Raw genomic sequence first — 26,215 nt, forward strand, 5'->3', positions numbered from 1 at the left:
GTAAAGAAACCACCTGCAATGCGAGTTCAATCCCTGTGTTGGGATGATCCTCTGTAGAAGGAAATGGCAATCCACTCCAGTATTCTTGCCTGGAGAATCCCCATGGATAGAGGACCCTGGTAGGCTACAGTTCATGGGACTGAAAGATTAAGCACACAGTGGTATGGCAATTAAGACAGTGTCACACTGATCAAAGTATAAAAATGTAGATCAGTGTGACAGAATTGAGAGTCCAGAAATAGATTCATACAAATATGGTCAGTGGGCTTCCCTTTGGCTCAGCTGGTAAAGAATCCGTCTGCAATACGGGAGACCTGGGTTCAATCCCTGGGTTGGGAAGATCCCCTGGAGAAGGGAAAGGCTACCCATTCCAGTATTCTGACTTGGAGAATTCCATGGACTGTACAGTCCATGGGGGTCACAAAGAGTTGGACATGACTGAGGGACCCAAAACCTACATAATTTAAAAAACAAGACAAACATGGTCAGCTGATTTTTGACAAAGATGTGAAAAGCAATCAATGGAGAAAGGACTGTCTTTTCAACAAATGTGTCGGAAAAGCTGGACGTCCATGTGCAAAACTTCAACCCATACCTCACATTTTATACCACCATCCCCCCAAATAAAAGGGATCCTAGGGGAGCCTGGCGGGCTGCCGTCTATGGGGTCGCACAGAGTCAGACACGACTGAAGCGACTTAGCAGCAGCAGCAGCAGCAGACCTAAATACAAAATGCAAAACTTTAAAATTCCTAGAAGAAATCAAGAGAAAATTTTTGTGACTATGGGTTAGGCAAAGGTTTCTTAGGATACAAAAAGCACAAAGCATAAAAGGAAAAACGGATAAGTCAGAACTTGTTGAAATTTAAAACTTTTGCCCTTTAGAAAGATTTAAGACCTGTGGGAATTTAGAGGATATGAGCACTAATTCTGCCAGGACTTAACTTTCACAAAGTGATTTTGAAGAGGGTCTTCAAGGAGAACAAAAAGTATCTACTGGACTAAAAAACTGAGGAGGACCCAGGGAGAGAAAAACCTGTTCAAAAGGAACTTGATTCTGAAAGGCGCTCACAGGTCCAAGGAACAATGAGAAACTCATGTGTCACAGAAGAGGGGAAGTGGCAAGAGTGAGCAAAGAGTGAAACGTGGAAAGGGAGAATTTTTACACATTATTTTAATTTTTTTCCATGGAGCACCAAGAAGTATTTCAAAAGCATAGAATTAATAACTCATTTAAGAATTCCATGGGCAGAGGAGCCTGGCGGGCTATAGTCCATGGAGTCGCAAAGAATTGGACATGACTGAGCACTAAAAAAAGCAAGAGAGTCCCAGAAAAACATCTATTTCTGCTTTATTGACTATGCCAAAGCCTTTGACTGTGTGGATCACAAGAAACTGTGGAAAATTCTGAAAGAGATGGGAATACCAGACCACCTGATCTGCCTCTTGAGAAATCTGTATGCAGGTCAGTAAGCAACAGTTAGAACTGGACATGGAACAACAGACTGGTTCCAAATAGGAAAAGGAGTACGTCAAGGCTGGATATTGTCACCCTGCTTATTTAACTTCTATGCAGAGTATATCATGAGAAACGCTGGACTGGAAGAGACACAAGCTGGAATCAAGATTGCTGGGAGAAATATCAATAACCTCAGATATGCAGATGATACCACCCTTATGGGAGAAAGTGAAGAGGAACTAAAACGCCTCTTGATGAAGGTAAAAGTGGAGAGTGAAAAAGTTGGCTTAAAGCTCAACATTCAGAAAACGAAGATCATGGCATCCGTCCCATCACTTCATGGGAAATAGATGGGGAAACAGTGGAAACAGTGTCAGACTTTATTTTTTTGGGCTCCAAAATCACTGCAGATGGTGATTGCAGCCATGAAATTAAAAGACGTTTACTCCTTGGAAGGAAAGTTATGACCAACCTAAATAGCATATTCAGAAGCAGAGACATTCCTTTGCCAACAAAGGTCCGTCTAGTCAAGGCTATGGTTTTTCCTGTGGTCATGTACGGATGTGATAGTTGGACTGTGAAGAAAGCTGAGCGCTGAAGAATTGATGCTTTTGAACTGTGGTGTTGGAGAAGACTCTTGAGAGTCCCTTGGACTGCAAGGAGATCCAACCAGTCCATTCTGAAGGAGATCAGCCCTGGGATTTCTTTGGAGGGAATGATGCTAAAGCTGAAACTCCAGTACTTTGGCCACCTCATGCGAAGAGTTGACTCATTGGAAGAGACTCTGATGCTGGGAGGGATTGAGGGCAGGAGGAGAAGGGGACGCCAGAGGATGAGATGGCTAGATGGCATCACTGACTCGATGGACTTGAGTCTGAGTCAACTCCGGGAGTTTGTGATGGACAGGGATGCCTGGCGTGCTGCGATTCATGGAGTCGCAAAGAGTTGGACACGACTGAGTGACTGAACGAACTGACTCTTCTTTTTTATAAAGATAAATGTGATCACAATATGGAAGATGGACTGGTGCAGAGACTGGTGGGAAGGATTCTAATGAGAAATCTGTTGCAATAGGCCCAAGCAAGAGATGATGAGTCCTCACAGAAGAGGAGGCAACGCATAAAGGGAGAACTTCAAAGATCTATTAATAAGCATCAGGTTGATGGTGGTGGTTTTAACTAAAAATGAGATAGTAAGAGTAGTCTAGAAAAAACTAGTTCTAGATTCATGTTTTATAACAGAGATTATAAAAGATTTGCTCTAAGAACATTAAGAGGGAACATAACAGTAATTGCAAAGTATTCTGAATTGAGGGAGAAGAATGTAAAACCTTACTGTGATTAGCCACATCTGTTATGTTCTGACTTTAGCAATAATTTTCCAGTATGCTAATTTCCCTGTATAACAAAATGAGAATTCTTCAGAAATGTTTTAGCAGACTTAAAACTTTTGCTGACAAATGTATTAGCAGACATTTACATTAATAGATTATTTGGGATATCGGCTGTTTCATATCACTTTATTAGTTAAAAAGGTGGTCAAATCTGTAGAGAAGCTGAAAAGTACATCACAAAACAAGGTTTAACTCTCTATTCATACAAAAGCAGTAGGCAGGATTACAGGTGTTAGAACCAGATAAACCTGAGTATGATTTAAACCTGAATATGGATTCCAACTCTGCCATTTACTAATTGTATGGGCCCAGACAATTCATTTAGTCTGTTATATCATCTGTATATTGAAGATAACAAAGCACATCTCACGATACTGCTAATAGTTCCTGGCACAGAGGATTTTTTACTTAGCATGTTCTTTAAAACAATAACTTCTATACTGCTTGACAATTGTTTACATAAGACAATGCTTCTCAAAACAGTTCCTTAAAATGCTCCCTTAACTACAGAGAAAAGTGAAACACACACCTAAGGATCTGGGCATATAGTATGAAACCAGTGCAAAATTTTTAAAGTTTTGACTTAATTATATTAATCTGCATGCTGCACACAAAATAACCAATTTAATAGCAAAACGTTAAGTTTTTAGGTAAAATTAGCATACAAAGAAAATATGCCAGTTTATATATAACAACATGGCCCTCAATATAATGTCCCATATCCATGAGCCACTTCAAGATGTCTCAGACTAGAAAAATCTGGACAGTGCACCATGTAAACTATGCTGCATGTGATACAAAGCTGAACAAAACCCAGAACTACCCAGGCTAAAACTCAGAACTTTCCTAGAGGCAAGGAACGTTAAAAAATAAGTCTAAGATATCTGCCTAAGCATTCTGTCTTGAGAAACCGTAGACTTGCTTCAAGCTAAGAAAGCATAAAACTTGTTCCAGAGCCAGAAAAAAAAAACCAGAAAGCCATAATTATGAACTTCAAATTTAAAACTTTACCTGTTTTCTTCTTTTTATCAGAAGTAGCGTCTGAAGTATTTAAGGTAGTAGAGCTGCTTTTGTAAATATCATGACTGCATACCCCAGGATCATCTTCATCAGAAGAAAGTGAAGATAAATGTTCCAAGTTTTTAAGTTCATTATCAAGTTTTTCTGATGGACTGTTAGCCCCAGCCTCAGACACTAAAGGAGTGGGTGTCGCAGCTGCAGTCTTTGGAAGTGGTGGGGGACAAAATGTACGAACGGTCTGTGTTCCTGGTCGCCTAGTCCTGTTAGGCATTCTCACAGCAAGAGTGGAAAACTGCTGTTTGGGCCCAGATTTCAGAAAATCTAAGAAAGAGGCAATAAATCCAGTTTTGACTTCTGGTTGTTTTTCCTCTACTTCTTTGATCTTCTGTCTCATTTTTTCTTGATGCTGATAACCATCATGGCAGCTTTCTGAGGAAGGGGGAGTATACGGCAAATATATATCTGTTCCCCTTGGATTCTGGCGTTTGCCTTGGGCAGGCCTTTTCAGCTGTTTCTGATGACTGTTGTCTTCCTCTTTAGTGTGCCCTTTTCCTTTAGTTTTCTTCTTCTGGAGGTTAAAATGCATTAAATCTTGGTTTTCCTCTTCAATCTTGACACTGACTGTCTCCCCAGGCTGGGCCATGGCCAACACTGCAAGTGTATTCCTAGAGGAGTTCACCGACACACCACTGTCATCACCGCCTAAAGCGAATTCGCTCTCCGATGTAGCACTCTCTCCACTTATGCTTCTACTACTAGAAACGAATTCTTGATTTCTGTTATTATTTAATGTACTATCAACAGCAACTTCACTGTCTTCTTCAGGTTCATGACTGGTTGCAGACTGTTTCTTGAATGGACCAGAACTTTGCTCCTGCACTTCATGACCTGGTCCGACCACTGGTGAAGTTACTTTAGAAGCTTTATTTTGACCAGGTACTTCAACATGTTGTTGATCAAGAGTCATCTTTGACTGAAGAGTAGGTACTGGTGAAAGGTTTACAGTAACTTGATTTCCATTTAAGGAAATATCATTTATATTTGGTGGCTTTCCTACCGTAACTGCTATGGAGTTAAAATCTGATGTCACATGCCCGACATCCAATGACTGCTGAAAATGAGATTTAGAATCACCATCTTCAACAGCAGGAATGGTTTCATTTGAAGTTGACTTGGAGAAATCAGAAGGTGTGACCCCACAAGCTGCTGCTGTAGCGGCTAAGATATCATCTACGTTTGATAAAATATTTCTCTCATCACTGAGGAGCATAGCCTCTGGGAAACATATTGATCCAAGAGAAACAAAATGATTCTTTGAATCATGTTGAGTTGTTTCACTAAAATGGCCCTTTGTTGTCAGATGTTGCTGTAATGGTTTTGAAGAGTCAGAAAGGTCCATTTTCATAATTTCAGAATTTTGAGGATGGAGTTGCTGCTGAGAATGTTCACCATTGCTCCGAATAATATGACCATCCATTTGAAGGAAAGGATGCACTATTTGTTGAGGACTTTGAACACGCTGTACTTGTAAAGATGTCTTTATTTGTCCTAAACTTGCCTGCAGTATTGACTGCTGAAGAATTTGTAGATCACAGGCAGAATCTAAAAGGACCTGTGTATTAGGAAGAGATGCCTGATGGCCATGCCCTAAAGCATTGTTTGGAATTTGAATCTGAGATGAGGCATTAATTATTTGATCATGCTGCTCCTGGACCTTGGCTTCATGTACCTTCTGTATAAGAGAATGCTGCTGGTTTAGGTCTTTAGTATTCAACCGTATTTGCGGAGTTTGCATTAAATTAGTTGTCTTCTTAATATCAAGGGTTGCAGAACTATTGACTTGGCCAATTTGTTGGTTAAGTTGTGTCATTGAACCAACTATGTTTTCTTCTTTTTTAGACCCTTGTAGAGCAATACCAACCACCTGATCTTCAAGACAGGAATTACTTCTGATTATGCTCTGAGAATATCGGTCATCTGCCTTTGATACCTTATAAGCTGACTCTGGAACGTTCATTTCCCCATCAGACAGCCTTGAGGTTGATGACTCAAGAGATACTTGTGGCTGTAATACCTGTAACTCTTGCATTGGAAAATCATCCTCTTGTTTTGAAGACGTATAAACACTTGAGTCAAGTTTTCTTTCAGCATAAGACTTTGGATCAGGGGAAGGTAGGTTATTCTGTAAGGTCTGACAGTGAGTTGAGGTCGCAAAAGATGATGACTGGACAGCAGGCAAAAACTTTTGGGACTGGGGAGATGATGACCCTTGGGTCTGAGCATTTTGGGAAGAATGCATAGAAATAAAATTTTGAGTTGGACTAGCATCTGGCACATTCTGAGCCCGAGAGGCAGAAGAGTAAGAAAGAGAAGGGGCTGTTAACGTGAGGGACTGACCTGAAGCATAGCTTTCTGAAGGACTAACAACTGACAAAACTTGTGACTGAGATGAAAAACTAACCTGTGTCTGGCTAACTGGTGATAAGCCCTGAGAATGACCAGATGCGTAACTCTGAGACTGGCTATCTGAAGATGCATCTCTTGTTGGAGCAGGGTAATTCTCATTTGTAACCGAAGATAACACCTCTTGCTGATTAGAAGAATAATTAAGTGTTGAATTTTCAGAGGTTATAGTCTGAGACGAGCCAGAGAAAGTCAATGTTTTATACAAGGATGGCAACTTCTCAACTTTGCTGGACCTATAAACCTGTGAATGAACAATAGATGGCACATTATGCGGCTGTACTAAACCATAGTTTTGAGACTGACTAACTGATAAAAGGCTTGGTAGCTGCGCTGTAGAATAAATTTGTGCTTGGCCTGATATTACAGAACTCTGGTTATGTAAAGGTTTGGAATAGCTTAGTGTTTGCACAGGAGGAATTATACTTGGAGGTTTGGGGGACTTGGTTGATGCTAGTGGTTGTTTTGTAGAACAGCTTTTTACTTTTGCAGTAGGATACCCTGACGATGGAATTGCAGACGAATAGGACTGAGCAAGTTCCACTGAGACCTGGGAGGGCTTCTGTTGCAATCCTCCATTGCTCACCTGAGTAGACTCTCCAATTGGGCTACAGGATAAAGATGACTGCCTGCTTGTTTCCTGAAAATTAACCCCACTTGCATTTGATAGATAACTGTGTAAGGAATGCTGTGAACCAGTCAGTTGTGCCTGAATAGACTGGGTACCTGAAGGCCGCTGATGGTGTTTAATAACACTACATTCTCGGAGAAGAGCTCTTTCAATGGAAGCAGTAGAACTAGTAAAGAGAGTTGAACCGTAGGCTTGAGGAGTTTGCTGGGCTCCACCAAGTGCTGAAGGCAACAAACTAAACTGAGGTTGTAAAAGATGGGGTGCAGACTCTTGAGCTGAGCGGTACGTTGAAGACTGAGGTGGTATGCTGTTACTTATCGCAGAACTGCCCAGGCGCTCAAATGTCAAAGCAGTTGGAACAGTTCCCTGGGAAGTCTTGATTTGAAGCAAAGGATCATGAGAACTTAAAATTCCATTTGATGTAGTGTTAAAAGTTGAATCCTGAAGCACCAAAGGTGAGGTGGTAGCAAAGTTTCTATTGCTGAAGGTGGCAGGATGCTGATAAGCAGGGAGGGCAGGGGATGGAAGCGTTCCAGTGGTTGGCAAAGGTCCAGTAACAAACAGCTCAGTTGGTGCTGAGGAATGCATACCTGTGAAAAGAAAACAAATACACTTATGCAGTTATAGCACAAACACTTCTATCTGTTCTCATAATACAGACTTATAAAACGTACATAACCTTTAATCCACCAAAATCTCTTTAAAACTGAAAACTCTGACAAATTAGTTCTGCACAGATTCTAAAAAATACATTTCAAAATAGCTAGTTTTTATAAGGCAAAAACAAAACTACAAAGGTATCAGCAATTCATTTCTATTATTGTTATATAAACATGAGATTATACATATAGTCAGATAAATCATTTGAAACTTACGAAAATACTAAATATATATATATCATCTCTAGTGATTACTTTACCCTGACATTCCCATGCAAAACACCAATGAACAAACTAAAATGTTCATAACATTAAAACTGAAACCAAATTCCCTACATTTAATGTAATAAATATATCTAAAACTAATAGTGAGGTTAACACTGCAAAGTTTCTTTCATCAAAATACATGTATTTTTAAAAAATCCTTGCATTTCAAGTTTTGATTTCCTATGAACCACTTCCAAAAACAATAGATGCATGCTTATACAAAAACTGATCAGAAATTAATGAAGTACTGTCAAGAAGAGATTGTTAACATTTCAGGATAGCAGTTTAGCCACTTACAGCCAAAGTAAAACCATGTATACCTTTTATGGTCCAAAAGCTCCTATAGAAATTTAGATCTATGGAAATTTACCCTATGGAAATAAGTGGACACAAAGATTCAAACAAGATACTCAGGACAGTTATTGTGAATAACAGGTAGAAACGACCTAAATGTCCATCAACAGGAGACTGGTAAAATAATTATGGCATATCCTAATAATACTGCTGCTATAACACTGCTTAGGCGAAAATACAAAATAAGTTTTGATGCACAAAGGTATCAATAAAGAGTAAACACTATTAACTCTTCTCTAAAAAGCAGGACTATGTTAGGAACTAACACTTTTCATTGTATATACCTTTTAATTGTTTCTTTTTGTTCTTAATTTATTTATTTTTGACTGTGCTGGGTCTTCGCTGCTGTGTGGGCTTTTCTCTAGTTGCGGGGAGCAAGGGCTACTCTCTAGTTGCCGTGCATGGGCTTCTCATTGTGGTGGCTCCTCTCGGTGTGGAGCACAGGCTCTAGGGTTCCTGGGCTTCAGCAGTTGTGGCTCCCAGGCTCTAAAGCACAGGCTCAACAGTCGTGGCTCTCGGGCTTATTTGCTCTGCGGCATGTGGGATCTTCCCAGATCAGGGATCAAACCCATGTCTCCTGCATTGGCAGGCAGATTCTTTACCACCAAGCCACCGGGGAAGCCCTAATTGTTTCCATTTCTTAAATTTTTATGTTGGAGCAAAACTGATCAGCAATGTTGTGTTAGTTTCAGGAGTATAGCAAAGTGATTCAGTTGTACATGTACCTATTCGTTTTCAAATTCTTTTCCCATTTGGGTTATTTCAGAATATTGAGCAGCATTCCCTGCACTGTATGGTAGGTCCTTCCTGGTTATCTATTTTAAATACAGCAGTGTGTCCATGCCAATCCCAAATTCCCAATTTATCCACCCCACCGCCGCCACGCTTTTCCCCTGTAACGGTAAGTTCAATCTCTAAGTCTATTTACATATTTTTTTAGTGAGTTTCCATTAAAATTTTTTTTTCCCCCATTTTGAAAAAATAGAGGGGAAAAGGTTCTCTGGCCCTTTTCAAAAATATTCTTCTTTCACTTCTTTCCATTAAATGTCAAAAAAGTGGGAATTCCCTGGTGGTCCAATAGTTTGGACTCGATCTTTCATTGCTGGGGCCCAGGTTTAACTGATGGAGGAACTAAGGTCCCAGAAGACAGGCAGCAATCAAGAGTATTACAACTCAAGGACAGAAAACATCTAGTTACTCTTGAAACAATAAATAATGCTTAGAATTAACTAAATATATGTAATGTAAAATTATTCCAAGAAGCAATAAATAAAGCTATTGTATTTTTTAATTTTTTTAAAAAAATATTGTTTTATGCCATACTAACACATTGTTTCTTTAGAAGCAGAAGTTTCTCCGACATACTGAAAAGACAGCTGTATTAATGGAATCTACATCAGAATAATAAAATATTTCCAATAGCTATTACTTAAAAGTATAGTTTTTAAGATGAAATCTTAAAAAAAAAAACTAATCTGTCATCCTGCAAAAAATAAAAATATACACAAACAATTTCAAGGGGTAACAGAAAAATGAAATAAGAAAAATAAAATAGAAAAGCACATAATATAATAACATCAATTTGTGCTAGCTTTTATTAAAGAATGACTTATTCCATTCACTTAAGGATAACTTTCCTAACTCATGACGAAATCAGTTCTAAGGTTGCTTTTTACTCTACCACCTATCCAGTCTGAAGGCACTAAAACAGAACTTAATCTTTCACCAACTTCCCCCAAAAAGATAAACATGTAAAGTGAGAGGTGTGTTAATTAACCAGATGGAGGAATTCTTCCACAATGCAAACATGTACCAAATTACTACAATGTACACTGTAAATATCTTACAAGTTTATATGTCAATTATACCTCTATAAAGGTAAAATGGGGGATAAGGAAAAGAAATTTAATCTTTTCTTCTCTCAAGTAAATAAGTGACTACTTAAATTGCCAGGTAAAAACTTTGTATCTAGGATTTACCTTTTAACAATTACCTACCTTCTTCAACTTGTTAGTTGTCAACAGAGTGCTAAAACTGAATTTCTGCTAGTAACAATTTCTTGAATTTTATCCACTTTAAAATAGTGAAAAATTCCAGGTTTTAAAGTTCACTGGAAAATCAATAATTAACACCACTCTCAGCCACACTACCATCATGACAAGACTATAAAAAGTGAATTTTTAGCAGTATTTCAATAGGACTTAAAAATTCTGAAAACAAAGAATCACCTGTCTGCCAGGATGGGGCCCTGAATTGTGGTAAAAGAGTAGTTCCTGAAGAAGCAGCCTGAGCAGTTCGGGATTCAACAGCAGAGAGAAAATTCATCACTGAAGATTCTTTTGTGTTAGTGCTGGCATTGTTCACACTAGTATCAAATATTCCAGAAAGACCTACATTTGAAGATAAAATGTATCCCAAAGTAAAAATATATATTAACATAAAAGGATATTCCTGATGCTATTTTTAAAAGGAATCTCTGAAATTTGAGGCCCAAAGTGCTACAACCCTAAACTGCTTCATTTTGAATTGCAAACAAGTATTAATTTGCTTAAGCATAGTTATAATTTAAAATCTATAGAGATGCGGGGGAAAAAAAGATTTCCCTACTAATTAACTATATAACTATTTCCTATTAGTAAAAGACAAAGCTTTTAATCTCATTTTCATTCTAACATTTCCCATGGAACCATTCTGTCCTATACACTTTCATAACCCAACATGTGAAAGTTGATTTTCCTTCTTATTCACTAAATGCACCCAGATTCAGGGTATATTTCACAGCAGAATTTTTACCAGTTGGCTGAGGTGTGGCAGCATATCCAGGAAGCTGATGAGAGGCTGCAAAAGTCTGTCTCTGAAGGAGGTCTGTTTCAGAGTTTGAGGGATGTCCTTCTTCATAGCTTAAACTAGAGGATAAAAAAAATAAATGACAAAAAACACACGGCTCAAACCAGATGATCAAAAGAATTCTAGGAAGGCAATTATCAAAAGCAGCATACATCTTTCACTAAATTCCTGACCTATATATCAAGAGATCAAACATGGTCTCGTAACACTGTCAAAATGCAGGGGAAATTATTGAAGACATACTAGGAAGAAAAAATGATACATTGTATTTTTCTTAACTTAACTTTATCTCCAACAAAGTCCTTTTAGGGGAAGAGATAATAACATGGCACAGTGGGAAAAGCAACAAATATCCTGGAAAATAGGAGAGCTGAATTCACTGTCCAGGAGCCACTACTGGCTTACCATATGATTTCAGTAAGTGACTCTATTACTGTCAGACTCATTTCTTCACCTGTATGAATAAGGGACCCAGACAAGATAATCTCTAAAGTCCCTCTAACATTCTCTGGAATATCAGATAGTTCAAATGAATTGGTAATTAACACTATTTCCCAGTAACTCTCCTCGAAAATTTCAAGCTTATACATTTTGAGAGTAATTCAGAATAAGATATTTTTCTCCCCTTGATTTTTATTTTGAATATTTTAAACCCACAGAAAAACTGAAATAGAACTAGGAATAATCTATATACCTGTCACTTAAGATTTGAAGACTGCTAACATTTTGTTATACTTGTTTTATCTTTATAAACAACACATATGCTTTTCTTTTAATCTACCTGAAAATAGCTTACAGATGTCATGAAACTGTATCCTTAAATAATTCAGTGGTATCTCCTAGGAATAGGACATTCAGCTACATAACCAAATATCATTACCAGACTTGAAGAAAATTTAATGCTGTCACTATTGCATGTGATTAACACAGAGGTCATATTCCAATTTCCCTCAGTTATCAAAATGTTTACAATTTTAAAGCTCTTTGTAGGATGCAATCAAAATTCAAGATTATATTTGTTTATGTCTCTACATTTAGAATAGTGTCTCCACTCTGCCCCTAATTCCAGATCCCTTTTGCCTTGACTTCATGACATGGGTTTTTTTTATTTTGAGGAATCCAAGTCAGTTGAATGTACTTGAAATGTATTTGTACTATCCCAAATACCAGATTTGTCTGACTGCTTCTTCATGAGAAGTACATAAAGATGCTTTGTAATTATCGTTGCATCTCATGAGGACACATACACTCTCAGTTTGTCTCATTACTGGAGATGTTAAACTTGAAGTGGTTAAGGTGCTGTCAGACCTCTGAATGTAGTTATTTCTTCTCTTCAAAATTAATATACAATTGGGAGGTGTTAACTTTTAAGCCACTGTCAATGCCTTGTCCCAACAGCTAATGGTTTCAGACACCAACTGTTCATGATCTTTAATTATTGTACTGGAGATTAGAAACAGCAGTGCTCTAATTACAGTACTTTCAATATTTAAAAGTTAGCATTCTTCTATAAAAACGAGCATTTCCCCCTTTTCTCTCGCTTATCTATATAAACACATACATAATATATAAATGCATACTAATATATTTTTCAATGTGTATGTATTATACTTAAAAATATATCATCATCATGATATTCAATTTGTCCCCTCAATCTTGCTTCCTTTTCACATGTCCTCCATGGTGCTGACACACTCTTACCTTCCAGCACAAGATGTTTCAGGTTCATCTTGCTTTTTTAAATTCTGTACCAGACATGAAGTCAACCGTTTCTGGAAGTCTTTTAGTGGGCAATGAGATTTTGAAACCAAGATCTGTGTGTCAAGTATATTCAATGCCTGAGGTGTCATTGCTTTTAGGCCCCTTAAGTGGACAAAGCTAAGAAATATATGTCTTTTTAAAATGATGAGTGCATAATGACAACTTCAACTCAAATCCAATATAGCATTCCTCATCTTCCTCCATTTCACACGTATTTTCCTTTTCCTACAGTCAGAATCCCAGTTTACACTCACAGATTTACTCATTAGCTCTATCTGAAAATACTTTAACACAACCTTTACCAAAAACAAAACCATCAAGTATTTGTTCACAATATATTTTTGTCTAAAAATTATGTCCCATTAAGTATACACAGTTAGAATATTGATCCAAAAGTTAAGTAAATTACTTGTATGGTTATGTTATTAATTAGATATATAGGAGGTTAGATTTTGCTTTAGTTTGAAGATTCAATTTTAGGATTAATTTAAAATCTATTTTAAACTTTAAAATCAACTTATTAAGGTACAATATAATTTACATACAATAAAGTGCACCTATTTTAAGTGTACAATTCAGTGTGTACACATTTGTTGATAAATGTATACACCAGTATAACCATAATCCCAACCAACTTGTAGAACATTCCCATCACAACAGAAGGCTTCTCATGTCCCTTTGCAGTCAATCCATTTTTCATCTCACTCCTGGCCCCAGATAACCACCGAGAAGCCTAATGTTACTAAAATTTAGGCTTGCTTGTCCCAAATCATAGTCTATTCTCTTTTGTACAAGGCTTTTAAAGTTTTCAGCATAATGTTTGAGATTCACTCATGTTGTTGCATACATAAGTAGTTCATTCCTTTTGATTAAATTATCTGAAGATACCACAATTATGTTTATCCGTTCACTTACAGATGAACATGTCGATTGCTTCTAGTTACATACTACTATGAATAAATCTGCTGTGAACATGTGTATGCGAGTCTTTTGGGGGCATGTTTTCCTTCAAGTTAAATACCTAGAAATGGAATTACTGGGTCGTTAGGTAGGTACGTGTACCATTTTACATTAGCATCAGTAATTAATCAACATTACATTTTTGCTTTACATCCTTGTCACGTGATCTTTTCAGTCTTCTTAATTTTAGCCTTTCTAGGTAGGTTAAGTGGTATCTCATTGTGTTTTAATTTGCATTTTCATAATAACTAATGATGAGGAGCATCTTCTCATGTGACTATTCTTTTAGCTTCTCTGGTGAAGTCTGTCCAAATTTTTGGCTGTTTAAAAAAACTGCGTTGTTAGCGATCTTGGGTTTTAAGATGTTTTTAAAATATAGTCTGGATCCATATTGTTAGATATATGCACTGTGAATGTTTTCTTCCAGGTTAAAGTTCTAACCAACTGATTTTACTGTGGTAAGAGCACTTCACACGAGAGCCGCCCACTTAAGTGCACAATGCGGTGCTGTCAACAACGTGCTCCATGTTGTACAGAAGATCTGTTCATGAACGATGAACCTACTCATCTTGCATAACTCAATCTTTGTATCTGTTGAACAAATGGATACTCCTGTCCTCCTCTGACAGGCTCTCATTCCTAACATGTGCAGCCGGGTCGTCCATGAGTCCCGGGCAGATTCCATATGCTATTTGGGCAAGCTGTCTGGCAATGTCCCAGATGACTTCCTCTTGACTCTCAGAATTTCCCAGCAAAGCACAAAGCACTGGAAGGGAAAAAGCTGACATTCTGTAGGCAAAGAGCATGCCCACTTCCAGCAACTCATTGTTTTTTCTTGTGGAGTATAACTCTCTGATATAGATGTACCAAAGGTTGTTGGTGGTTTTAAATTTACTCCTCAGTTCCAGGACCTTTGAGTTCTTTTCTGCTTTGGCAATTATGAATGAAGTTGCTAAAAGTATATACCTAAGTTTTAGTCTGGATGTTAAGTTTTCATTTCATTTCACTTCACCACTGGAGGGGAATGGCTGAGTTGCTTGGAAACTTGGTTAACCTTAGAGAAACTGCTTTCTACAGTGGCTATACCTTTCTGCATTCCCATCAGTGATGTATGTCTGGTGTAGTTACTCTGCATCCTCAGCAGCACTAAGTATTGTAAGTTCTTTGTTTTCCTTTCCTTTAAAAAAATGTTTACTATTCTAATTGGTATGCAGTGGTACCTCACTGTGATTTCAATTTGTATTTCCTTAATAATTAACAATGATAAGTATCAGAAACCTTCTTTGGTAAACTATCTACTCAACTTATTTTTCTCAAACTTTTTTTGGTTGTTTGTTTTCTTATTAATAAGTTTTAGGAGTTGCCTATATATTCTGGAACCAAATCCTTGGTCAGAAACATATTTTGTAAACATTATCTCCCAATCTGTGGCTTTCATTTTCCTAAAATTTCCTAAAATTGTAGAAGAGCAAAACAATTTTTTTATTTCATGAATTGTACTTTTGATGTCATAGCTAAGATATCTTTGCCAAGTCTAATATCTCAAAAATGTATTCTTATATTTTCTTCAAGAAGTCTTACAGTATTAATTTTTCCATTTAGGTCTATGATTCATTTGGAGTTCATTTTTACACATGGTATGAGGTACAGCATGGGATTTTTTTTTTTTAATTTGGATATGCAGTTGTGCCAGTACTACATATCAGAAAGATTATTCTTGGTACTTCTCTTGTAATTCAGTGGTTAAGACTGCATTTCCACTGCAGAGGGCACTGGTTTGATCCCTGGTTGGGGAACTAAGATCCCAGATACTGCACAGTGAAGCAAAAGAAAAAAATAAAAAGATTATTCTCTACCTACAGAACCTATTTGAACCCATGTCCAAAAAAGTCAACTAGCCATAGTTGTGGTTCTGTTCTTAACTACTGTGCTACAATGATCAGTGTCTATTCCTAGGTCATTAACACAGTCTGATAAATGATTCAGGCTGTACAAATCTTGGAATTTTGTTATTTTTCAAAATTATTTTGGCCATGCGATATATTCCCAGAGAAATTTTGGAGTCAGTTGTCAATTTTTAAAAAAACAGTACATGAACTCTATACATCAGTTGGGGAAAACTACCATCTTAAAAGTACTGAGCCTTCTAATCGATGAGTATATCTCTTTATTTTGGTCTTTAATTTTTCTTAGAATTTTTTTTGTAGCATTTTACCGTATAATTCTTTAAAGTATAAATCCCTAAGTATCTCATTTTTGTTATTTTGTTCTAATTTTTTTTTAATGACAGCTTTATTGATATATGGGCTTCCCTTGTGGCTCAGCTGGTAAAGAATTCGCCTGCAATGCAGGAGACCTGGGTTCAATCCCTGGGTTGGGAAGATCCCCTGGAGAAGGGAAGGGCTACCCACTCCAGTATTCTGGCCTGGAGAATTCCATGGACTGTATAGCCCATGGAGTGGCAAAGAGTCAGACACGACTGAGCAACTTTCGCTTTCACTGTCACTGATATATAAAAGGTTACCCTTTTAAAGTGTACAAATCAGTTCTTTTATTTATTTTTTTTTTCCAGAGTCCTTTTAAATACTTGGGGTTAAATATCTGGTGATTCACTCATCGCCATAATCCAACTTTAGAACACTTCGGTGCTGCAAAACTAAACCTGTCCCATTAGCATTACCTCCTGTGTATCGTCCTCTACCCAGCCCCTGGCAATTACTAACTTTCCTGTCTCTGTGCATTTGCCCACTCACAACATCACAAATAAATGGAATCATATTATATTATACACAGTCTTTTGTGACTGGCTTCTCTCACTCACCATGTTTTCAAGGTTCATCCTGTTACAACATGAACATATCAGTACTTTGTTTAATGGCTGAATAATATTCCACTGGGCTTCCCAGGTGGCGCTAGTGGCAAAGAAACCGCCTGCCAATGCAGGAGACCTAAGAGACACAGGTCCAATAACTGGCTGGGGAAAATCCCCTGGAAGAGGAAATGGCAACCCACTCCAGTACTCCTGCAAAGAGAATCCCATGGACAGAGACTACAGTCCATAGGGTCACTAAGAATCATACACAACTGAAGCGACTTAGCACAGAGCACAATTACTATGTTTTGTTTATTCATCAACAGATGGACATTGGGTTGTTTCCACTTTTGGGCTATTATGAATTACACCAAGATAAACATGAACAACTGGTTCCAACTTGAGAAAGGAATACATCAAGGCTGTACATTATCACCTTGCTTATTTAACTTCTATGCAGAATACATCATGTGACATGCCGGGATGGATGAAGCACAAGCTGGAATCAAGATTGCTGGGAGAAATATCAATAATCTCAGATATGCAGATGACATCACCCTAATGGCAGAAAGCGAAGAGGAATTACACAACCTCTTGATGAAGGTGAAACAACAGACTGAAAAATCTGGCTTAAAACTCAACATTCAATGGAGAAGGAAATGGCAACCCACTCCAGTATTCTTGCCTGGAAAAGTCCATGGACAGAGGAGCCTGGTGGGCTGCAGTCCATGGGGTTACATGACTTGAGCATGCATGCATGAGGGTGGAGGGAGATGGGTTGCTAGCAACAAACTGGTAGAACTAAAAAAAAACAAAAACAAAAAAACCCCTCAATATTCAAAAACTGAGATCATGGCAGACAGACCCATCACTTCATGGCAAACAGATGGGGAAACAATGGAAACACTGACAAACTTGATTTTCTTGGGCTCCAAAACCACTGTGGATGGTAACTGCAGCCATGAAATCAAAAGACGTTTGCTCCTTGGAAGAAAGGCTATGACAAACCTCAGTTCAGTTCAGTTGCTCAGTCATGTCTGACTCTTTGTGACGCCATGAACTCCAACAGGCTTCCCTGCCCATCACCAACGCCTGGAGCATGTGCAAACTCATGTCCATCAAGTTGGTGATGCCACCCAACCATCTCATCCTCTGTCATCCCCTTCTCCTCCTGCCTTCAATCTTTCCCCGCATCAGGGTCTTTTCAAATGAGTCAGTTCTTCCCATCGGGTGGCTAAAGTACCAGAGTTTCAGCACTTTAATAGCATCATCTTTTAGGATTTGAAATAGTTCAGCTGAAATAGTTCAGTTCCGTAACCTCCACTAGCTTTCTTCGTAGTGATGCTTCCTAAGGCCCATTTGACTTTGCACTCAAGGATGTCTCACTCTAGGTGAGTGATCACAGCACCATGGCTATCTGGGTCATGGAAGATCTTTTTTGTATAATTCTTCTTTCTATTCTTGCAACCTCTTCTTAATATCTTCTACTTCTGGTAGGTCTATACCATTTCTGTCCTTTATTGAGCCCATTTTTGCATTAAATGTTCCCTTGGTATCTCTAATTTCCTTCAAGAGATCTCTAGTCTTTCCCATTCTATTGTTTTCCTCTATTTCTTTGCACTATTTACTTAAAAAGGCCTTCTTATCTCTCCTTGTTATTCTTTGGAACTCTGAATTCAGATTGATGTATCTTTCCTTTTCTCCTTTGCCTTTCACTTCTCTTCTCTCAGCTATTTGTAAGGCCTCCTCAGACAACCATTTTGCCTTTTGTATTTCTTCTTCTTGGGAATGGTTTTGCTCACTGCCGCCTGTAAAATGTTAAAAACCTCCGTTCATAGTTCTTCAGGTACTCTATCAGATCTAATCTCTTGACTCTACTTGTCACTTCCACTGTATAATCATAAGGGATTTGATTTAGGTCATACCTAAATGGTCTAAGAGCTTTCCCCACTTTCTTCAATTTAAGTCTGAATTTTGCAATAAGGAGCTCATGATCTGAGTCATAGTCAGCTCCTGGTCTTGTTTTTGCTGACTGTATAGAGCTTCTCCATCTTTGCCTGCAAAGAATATAATCAATCTGATTTTGGTATTGACCATCTGATGATGACCATGTATAGAATCTTCTTCCGTGTTGGTGGAAGAGGGTGTTTGCTATGACCAGTGCATTCTCTTGGCAAAACTGTTAGCCTTTGCCCTACTTCATTTTGTACTCCAAGGCCAAACTTGCTTGTTACTCCAGGTATTTCTTGACTTCCTACTTTTGCATTCCAATCCCCTATGATGAAAAGGACATCTTTTTTGGGTGTTAGTTCTAGGTCTTGTAGGTCTTCACAGAACCGTTGATCTTCAGCTTCTTCAGCATCAGTGGTTGGAACATAGACTTGCATTACTATGATATCAAATGGTTTGCCTTGGAAATGAACAGTGATCATTCTGTCGTTTTTGAGGCTGCACCCAAGTACTGTATTCCGAACTCTTTTTGTTGACTGTGAGGGCTACTCCATTTCTTTTAAGGGATTCTTGCCCACAGCAGTAGATATAATGGCCATCTGAATTAAATCTGCCCATTCCAGTTCACTTCAGTTCACTGATTCCTAAAATGTCGATGTTCACTCTTGCCAACTCCTATTTGACCACTTCCAATTTACCTTGATTCACGGACCTAACATTTCAAGTTCCTATGCAATACTGTTCTTTACAGTACTAGACTTTAATTCTATCACCAGTCCCATCCACAACTGGGTGTTGTTGTTTTTGTTTTGACTCAGCCTCTTCATTCTTTCTGGAGCTATTTCTCCACTCTTCTCCAGTAAACTACTGGGCACCTACCAACCCGGGCAGTTCATCTTTCAGTGTCCTATCTTTTTGCCTTTTCATACTGTTCATGGGGTTCTCAAGGCAAGAATACTGAAGTGGTTTGCCATTCCCTTCTCCAGGGGACCACATTTTGTCAGAACTCTCCACCGTAACCCATCCGTCTTGGGAGGCCCTACATGGCATGGCTCATAGTTTCACTGAATTAGACAAGGTTGTGATGACAAACCTAGACAGTGTATTAAAAAGAAGAGATATTTACTTTGCCAACAAAGGTCTATATAGTCAAAGCTATGGTTTTTCCTGTGGTCATGTACGGATGTGATAGCTGGACAATAAAAAAGGCTACATGCAGAAGAACTGATCCCTTAAAACTGAGGCGCTGGCTTGAGAGTACCTTGGACTTCAAGGAGATCAAACCAGTCAATCCTAAAGGAAATCACTGGAAGGACTGATGCTGTAGCTCCAATACTTTGGCCACCTGATGTGAAGAGTTGACTCACTGCAAAAGACTCTGATGCTGGGAAAGACTGAAGGCAGGAGGAAGAAGGGGATGACAGAGGATGAGATGGTTGGATGGCATCATCGACTCAATGGACGTGAGTTTGAGCAAACTCTGGGAAATGATGAAGGACAGGGAAGCCTGGCTTGCTGCCATCCATGGAGTCGAAAAGAGTCAGACACAACCTAGCGACCCAACAACAGCGAACATTCATTAAAGATTTGTCCAGATGGATAATTTTAATTTTCTTGGGTATATACCTAGGAGTGGAATTCTGGTCTTATGGTAACTCCATGTTTCACATTTTGAGGAACAGCAGCAACCAAATTGGCTATACTATTTAACATTTCCACCAACAACATTTAATGAGTTGCAATTTCTCAACACCCTTGCTGATACTTGTTATTGCCTGTTTTTTTATTTTTATTATAATACCCATCCTTGTATATGTGAAGAGGTACCTCACTGTGGTTTTGATTTTCATTTACCTAAAGATGTTGAGCATCCTTGCATTTTCTTCCTGACCAAACAAACAGAGAGAGGGGGAAAAAACCTTAAATTTATGGGGATATGTCATAGGGACAAAGAGGGAAATTGATAGAGCTCCCAATGACCAAAGCTGGAACATTGTGACCAAAGAAAATCAAGTGGTATATATCTACGAGTCTATGCTGATAAAATTAAATAAATAAAAAGAGGAAAAAATGTAAATCTCCTTTGAAGAATACTAAATAATTTGTGCAGCAATTCTACATTCAAGGAGGTACCATAACTCCACACTCTGCACACAGCAATGTGCTATGTGCAATGGGCTGCACCATAGCAATTTTCTTCCAAAGAGGACAGTACTGAAAAGAGGACCAAAAAACAAACAAACAAACAAACCAACCCCGTAACTTTTACTGTGTAGACGCCTGACAAACATTTTCTCAGCCAGTTGGTAAAGATCAATATCAACAGTGATAAATCATGTTAAGACGTACTCTTACTAGGATGTAATGAAAGTAACACTTTACTCTGCCATCTCCCTCTGGAAAACCCACAATTCCATTCTGATTATGATGAAAAAACATTAGGCAAATTCCAAGAGAAGGGCATTTTATGAAATACTTGACCAGTATCTCACAACTATTAATATAAAGGTCATCAACACAAGGAAAAGTCTGAGAAATTATGATGGCAAAGAAGTATCTACTGAGATATGTTAAAGAAATGTAAAGTGGTATCCCTGGAGAACCAAAAAAGACATTACCCAAAAACTAAGTAAACTTGAACAAACTATGGATTTTAGTTGATAACAATGTATCAGTTTACTACTTGTAATAAATGCACCATAAAAATATAAGAAGTTAATAATAGGGGAAACTGGGCGAGGGGGTATATGGGAACCCCGTACTACCTGAAACTCTACAATAGCTCTCAGGGAATTCCCTGGTGGTCCAGTGGTTAGGACTCCACGCCGTCACTGCTGAGGGCCAGGGTTCAATCCCTGGTCACGAACTAAGATCCCAAAAGCTGAGAGGCACAGCCAAAAAAAAATTTTTTTAAAAGGGCTCTCAAAAATACAGTCTACACTAAGAAAAAGCTGTAAGCGTAGTCAAATCTGGAAACCTTTTTACAAGTAAGATAAAGATCAAGATAATTTAAATATCAGGAGGTTCTGGTGTTGGTTTTTTGTTTTGCTTTATTTCCATATATCCATGCAAATTTCAATCATTTTTTTAACAGGCAAGGAATAATCACAATCTCCTACTTGGTCTCTCTGCTTCTGCCCTAACCCTTCCCACTCCCCACTCGCAGCTGAGTCACTCCCTTAAACAGTGAAATCCTATGATAGTTCTATTTTTAGTATTTTGAGCAGTCTCCATACTGTTTTCCATAGTAGTTGCAACTGACATTCCCACCAACAGCATATAAGGGCTGCCCTTCCTCCCCATCTTATCCAACACTTATTATTTGTTGTTTCTTTGACAACGGCCATTCTAACAGGTGTAATGTGATATTGTACTGTGCTTTGATTTGCATTTCCCTGATGATGAGTAATATTAAACATTTTTTCATGTGTTTGTTGGCCATCTGTACATCTTGAGGGGGATGAGTGCAACAGATGAGGGAGATTAAGAAGTACAAATTCCCAATTATGAAATAAATGAGTCATAGTGATGAAATGCAGAGCATGAGGAATATAGTCAATAATATATTAATTCTGTGTGGTGACAGATGGTAACTATTTTGGAATGTACAGAAACACTGTATCAGTATGTTATATACCTGGAACTAACAGTGTTGGAAGTTCAATAATGTTTAAATAAAAAAGTAAAGCCCAAACATGAAAACTCTTATGCTTAAATCTGCCCAATGGCTTCCCATCTCATTCTAGTAAAAGCCAAAGTTCTTATAATTCTCAATGCACTAAGTTACCTAACTGTTGTTCCCTTAAACCTCCAATTTTATCTATTCTCCACTCCAGTCACACAGGTCTTCTGGCTGCTCCTCCTTAAACATAAAAAGCTGTTTTACCTCATTTCCCCTCAGGTCTCTGCTCAAAGCTCACCTCACAGAAAACTTCCCTGACCATCTGATATAAAACAACATTCTTCCTCTGTCCTCTTTCCACATTGCCTGACTCTGTTTTCTTGCTTTGTTTCTCTCCAGAGCACTAATAAATACTTGACATTATTTACTAGCTGGCCTATCAGCCACTAAAATGAAACTCCATGAGGACAGGGCCTTTGCTTTCTTCACTGCTATAACCCCAGCACCCAAAATAGTATCTGGCACATCATAGATAACTCATAAGTAATTAGAATCTATGTTCAGTTTCAGAAAAGAAATCAATAAGTTACAGCTCAATCACCTCTGATTGCCTGACCTGATTGCCTGGCATCCTGATAAAGCTTGGAAAATAAAAAATGAAGGACTAAGCTAGTAGATCAACCCTTTCTTAAAAAAACTCGAATACTTTTGAGACTTCTATTAATTCTAGGCATTGTATGAGAGTTTTCAATATAAAGCAGAGATCTAACCAGGCCACTATTCAATGGATTTAATTACTGAAGCCCATATTAAGAACATTCTCCTTGGGTAGCATGCTCTTATGTCCATAATACTTAAGAAATAAAACACATTCCAAGTTTTAAAATCAATTAGCAAAAGTTCCGTGAAATATGTTAAATCCCAGGTAAACAAGCCAGTACTTGCACACAAGTAATAAGTTACTTAAGAGTGAATGAATGATTTTGCCTTAAGTAGTCACATTACTTTCTTCTCTGTGTTAAAGAACCTGGTCATTGAAAATATATATACTCTAATATAACAAAAACAGATTTTTTTAAAACTTGGAAAATATTGTTTTAGTCTAGGTATTAACTTTTCACAGTTGAGAAACATAAGAACCCTGGTTTGGAAGTTAGGGGGCCCAGATTCCAGTACTGATTCTGTAAATAACATACGTCAAGACTTTCAGCAAAGCATATGGAATCCTAGTTTTCCTATTTATGAAGCCTAATGTTCTGTGTGTTCCTTTTGTTTGTTTTTTAGCATGTGGGATCTTAGGTCCCCAACCAGGGATCAAACCCACACTCCCTACACTGGAAGCATGGAGTCCTAACCACTGGACCACCAGGGAAGACCCTGTTCTGTGTATTTCTAATATTCTGAGTTAAACTAAATATTTTTACTTCATCTATTACACAGTATTTTTTTTTTTTAATTTTTATTCATTTATTTTTGGCTGTTCTGAGTCTTTATTGTTGTGTCAGGCTTTCTCTAGCTGCAGTAAGCAGGGGCTACTCTCTACTGTGGTGCATGGGCTTCTCATTACGACGGCTTCTCTTGTTGCGGAGCATGGGCTTAGGTGCTTCATCTCATGTGAGGTCTTCCTGGACTAGGGATCAAACTTGTGTCCCCTGCATTGCAAGGTGGATTCTTAACTACTGGGCCACCAGGAGAGCCCCACACAGTACTCCTTAGTATAAAATCTATCTTCAAAACAGTAGAGTGATAACCCCGAGTTCACTGAGTTCCCTGTGTATGGAGAACTCTGTCTAGCGTGTCTGTCCCACTCATACCTATATGTCAGATAAAATATGTATTTTTTAATTTTAGCTAATTGTACCCTGAGAATTTAAAAAGAAAAAAAAACCTGAAGCATAAGAATCAGTCTTTATTAAGGAGTTATTTATTGTGAATTTGAAAAATAAACTAATGAACCATGAAACAACTTGGTAAGAGCTGTAAAACACACACACACAAGCTTTGCAAATAAGCCACAGGATTCAAATCCAGCTCTGTATATCCGTACTTTACAAATTCTTGAGGCTAACCAGATAGTCTCTGTTTCTTTAACCGTAAACTATGGTGAATAACAACATGCACATTCATTACTCTCCAGGTTGTAAGAGTAAGTGATGAAGCATATATATACATATATATATATGTATATATATATACATATATGCTTCCCAGGTGGTGCTAGTGGCAAAGAATCTACCTGCCAATGCAAGAGACATAGAAGACATGAGTTCAATCCCTGAGACAGGAAGACCCCCTGGAGTACGAAATGGCAACCCACTCCAGGATTATTGCCTGGAGAATCCCACGGGCAGAGGAGCCTGGCAGGTTACAGCCCACTGGACTGCAGAGAATCAGACATGACTGAGCACACACAGCATATATGTGTGTGTGTGTGTGTGTGTGTGTGTGTGTGTGTGTGTGTGTATATCATTTACCACAATATTGTGTTTGGCACATCACGTTCTATCAATGCTATCATTACTGCACTTAAAAGATGAGGTATGCATTTATACAACTGACGTTTAATGACTGCCAAGCATTATGCTAGGCACTAGAAGAAACAAATAAAAAGGCATTAAGTAAACAAATGAACAAACATTACATAATATAAGGCTTACCTCTAGGAAATGACACGTGAGTACTGAAAGAAAGAAGAGAAATTACTCAAGGAAAGAAGAGTATTTCAGGAAGAAAACAACACCAAATATAAAGACCTGGAAATGTAAATAAGATGATACATTAGACCTTTAAGTAATTCTGCATGGTTGTACTAGGAATGGGGATTATGAGTCAGACAGGAGCCATACTATAGAATATTACATGTCAACATAAGAATCTCACATTTATCTTCAAGGGAACGAAGAGCATCTGAAGAATTTTAATCAGTGCTAAATGATTACACTTGTATTTTAAAAGAATGGTTTTTAATCAGGGATGCTCATCAGCATCATCTCTGGATTTTTTTCACACTATACACTCTCAATTCTGCCATATACCAGGAGGAGGGAATCACTCTTAGAAAGACAATCTGAGAAGCACTGTGAAGAACAGAGGAAGCCTAAAAGTAGAAAGGCCAAGATCCTACTGCAGAAATCTAGCTAAAAAGTGATAAGGACAGAAAGAACAGTGGAAATAGTTAAGACATCTAAGAACTCTTGAAAAATAGAACTGACAAGACTTGGCCAACAACAATTTGTGGGGGAAGATGAAGGAACCATGAATGATGGGGAACCACTCATAAGGCTGAACAAATCTGAAGGAGTCTGACTGAGGATGCATTAAATTTGAGATAAGGTGTTCCCTGATAGCTCAGCTGGTAAAGAATCTGCCTGCAATGCAGGAGATCCCAGTTTGATTCCTGGGCTGGGAAGATCCCCTGGAGAAGGGATAGGCTACCCACTCCAATATTCTTGGGCTTTCCGGTAGCTCAAGACGGTAAAGAATCCTCCTGCAATGGGGGGACCTGGGTTCAATCCCTGGAGTGGAAAGATCCCCTGAAGGAGGGAACAGCAACTCACTCCAGTATTCTTGCCTGGAGAACTCCCATGGAAAGAGGGGCCTGGCAGGCTATAGTCCCTGAGGTCACAAAGAGTCAGACACGACTGAGCAACTAAGCACAGCACAGGAAGTTTCCAAGAGTTAATGTGGGAAATACTCAAAACAGGGCCAGTGAACATTCCCACTTGGAACTCAGGAAAGAAAACTGAGCTGACAATAATTGGTATTACTACCAGCCAGGTATTTTTGAAGTCACGAAATTGGATGAAATCACCCAAAGAACATCCTCCCTGAGAAATGAGCTGAGGACTGAAGTGAGTGGGACACTTACGGAGGACACAGCAATCAGCAGAAGTCTCCATGGAAAGGGGACAGGCAGTAAGCTGGCCTTGTGCCAAACCACAGGAAGAGAAAAGAGCTGTGTGTGACCTGAGGTGGGCAAGCTAGGTACATAGAGCAGCTGAAAGAAGACCAACATGC

General features: G+C 38.4%; 1 protein-coding gene across 4 annotated transcripts in view; it reads right to left on the reverse strand.

The window, feature by feature from the left end:
- QSER1 (glutamine and serine rich 1) overlaps positions 1 to 26,215 on the reverse strand; it is an 80,044-nt gene that overhangs the window by 35,473 nt on the left and 18,356 nt on the right. For 2 of the 4 annotated variants that reach the window (XM_070383592.1, XM_070383595.1), the window contains exons 2-4: positions 11,040 to 11,152; positions 10,475 to 10,636; positions 3,864 to 7,556 (exon numbers count right to left, since the gene is read on the reverse strand). In XM_070383592.1, coding sequence (XP_070239693.1) covers positions 3,864 to 7,556; positions 10,475 to 10,636; positions 11,040 to 11,152 — 3,968 coding nt within the window. The remainder of the gene's footprint in view (positions 1 to 3,863; positions 7,557 to 10,474; positions 10,637 to 11,039; positions 11,153 to 26,215) is intronic. The other 2 variants (XM_070383594.1, XM_070383593.1) reach the window with 2 other exon arrangements.

The sequence above is a fragment of the Bos mutus genome, chromosome 15 (genome assembly GCF_027580195.1).
Source record: "Bos mutus isolate GX-2022 chromosome 15, NWIPB_WYAK_1.1, whole genome shotgun sequence".
In the NCBI taxonomy this organism is placed as follows: domain Eukaryota; kingdom Metazoa; phylum Chordata; class Mammalia; order Artiodactyla; family Bovidae; genus Bos; species Bos mutus.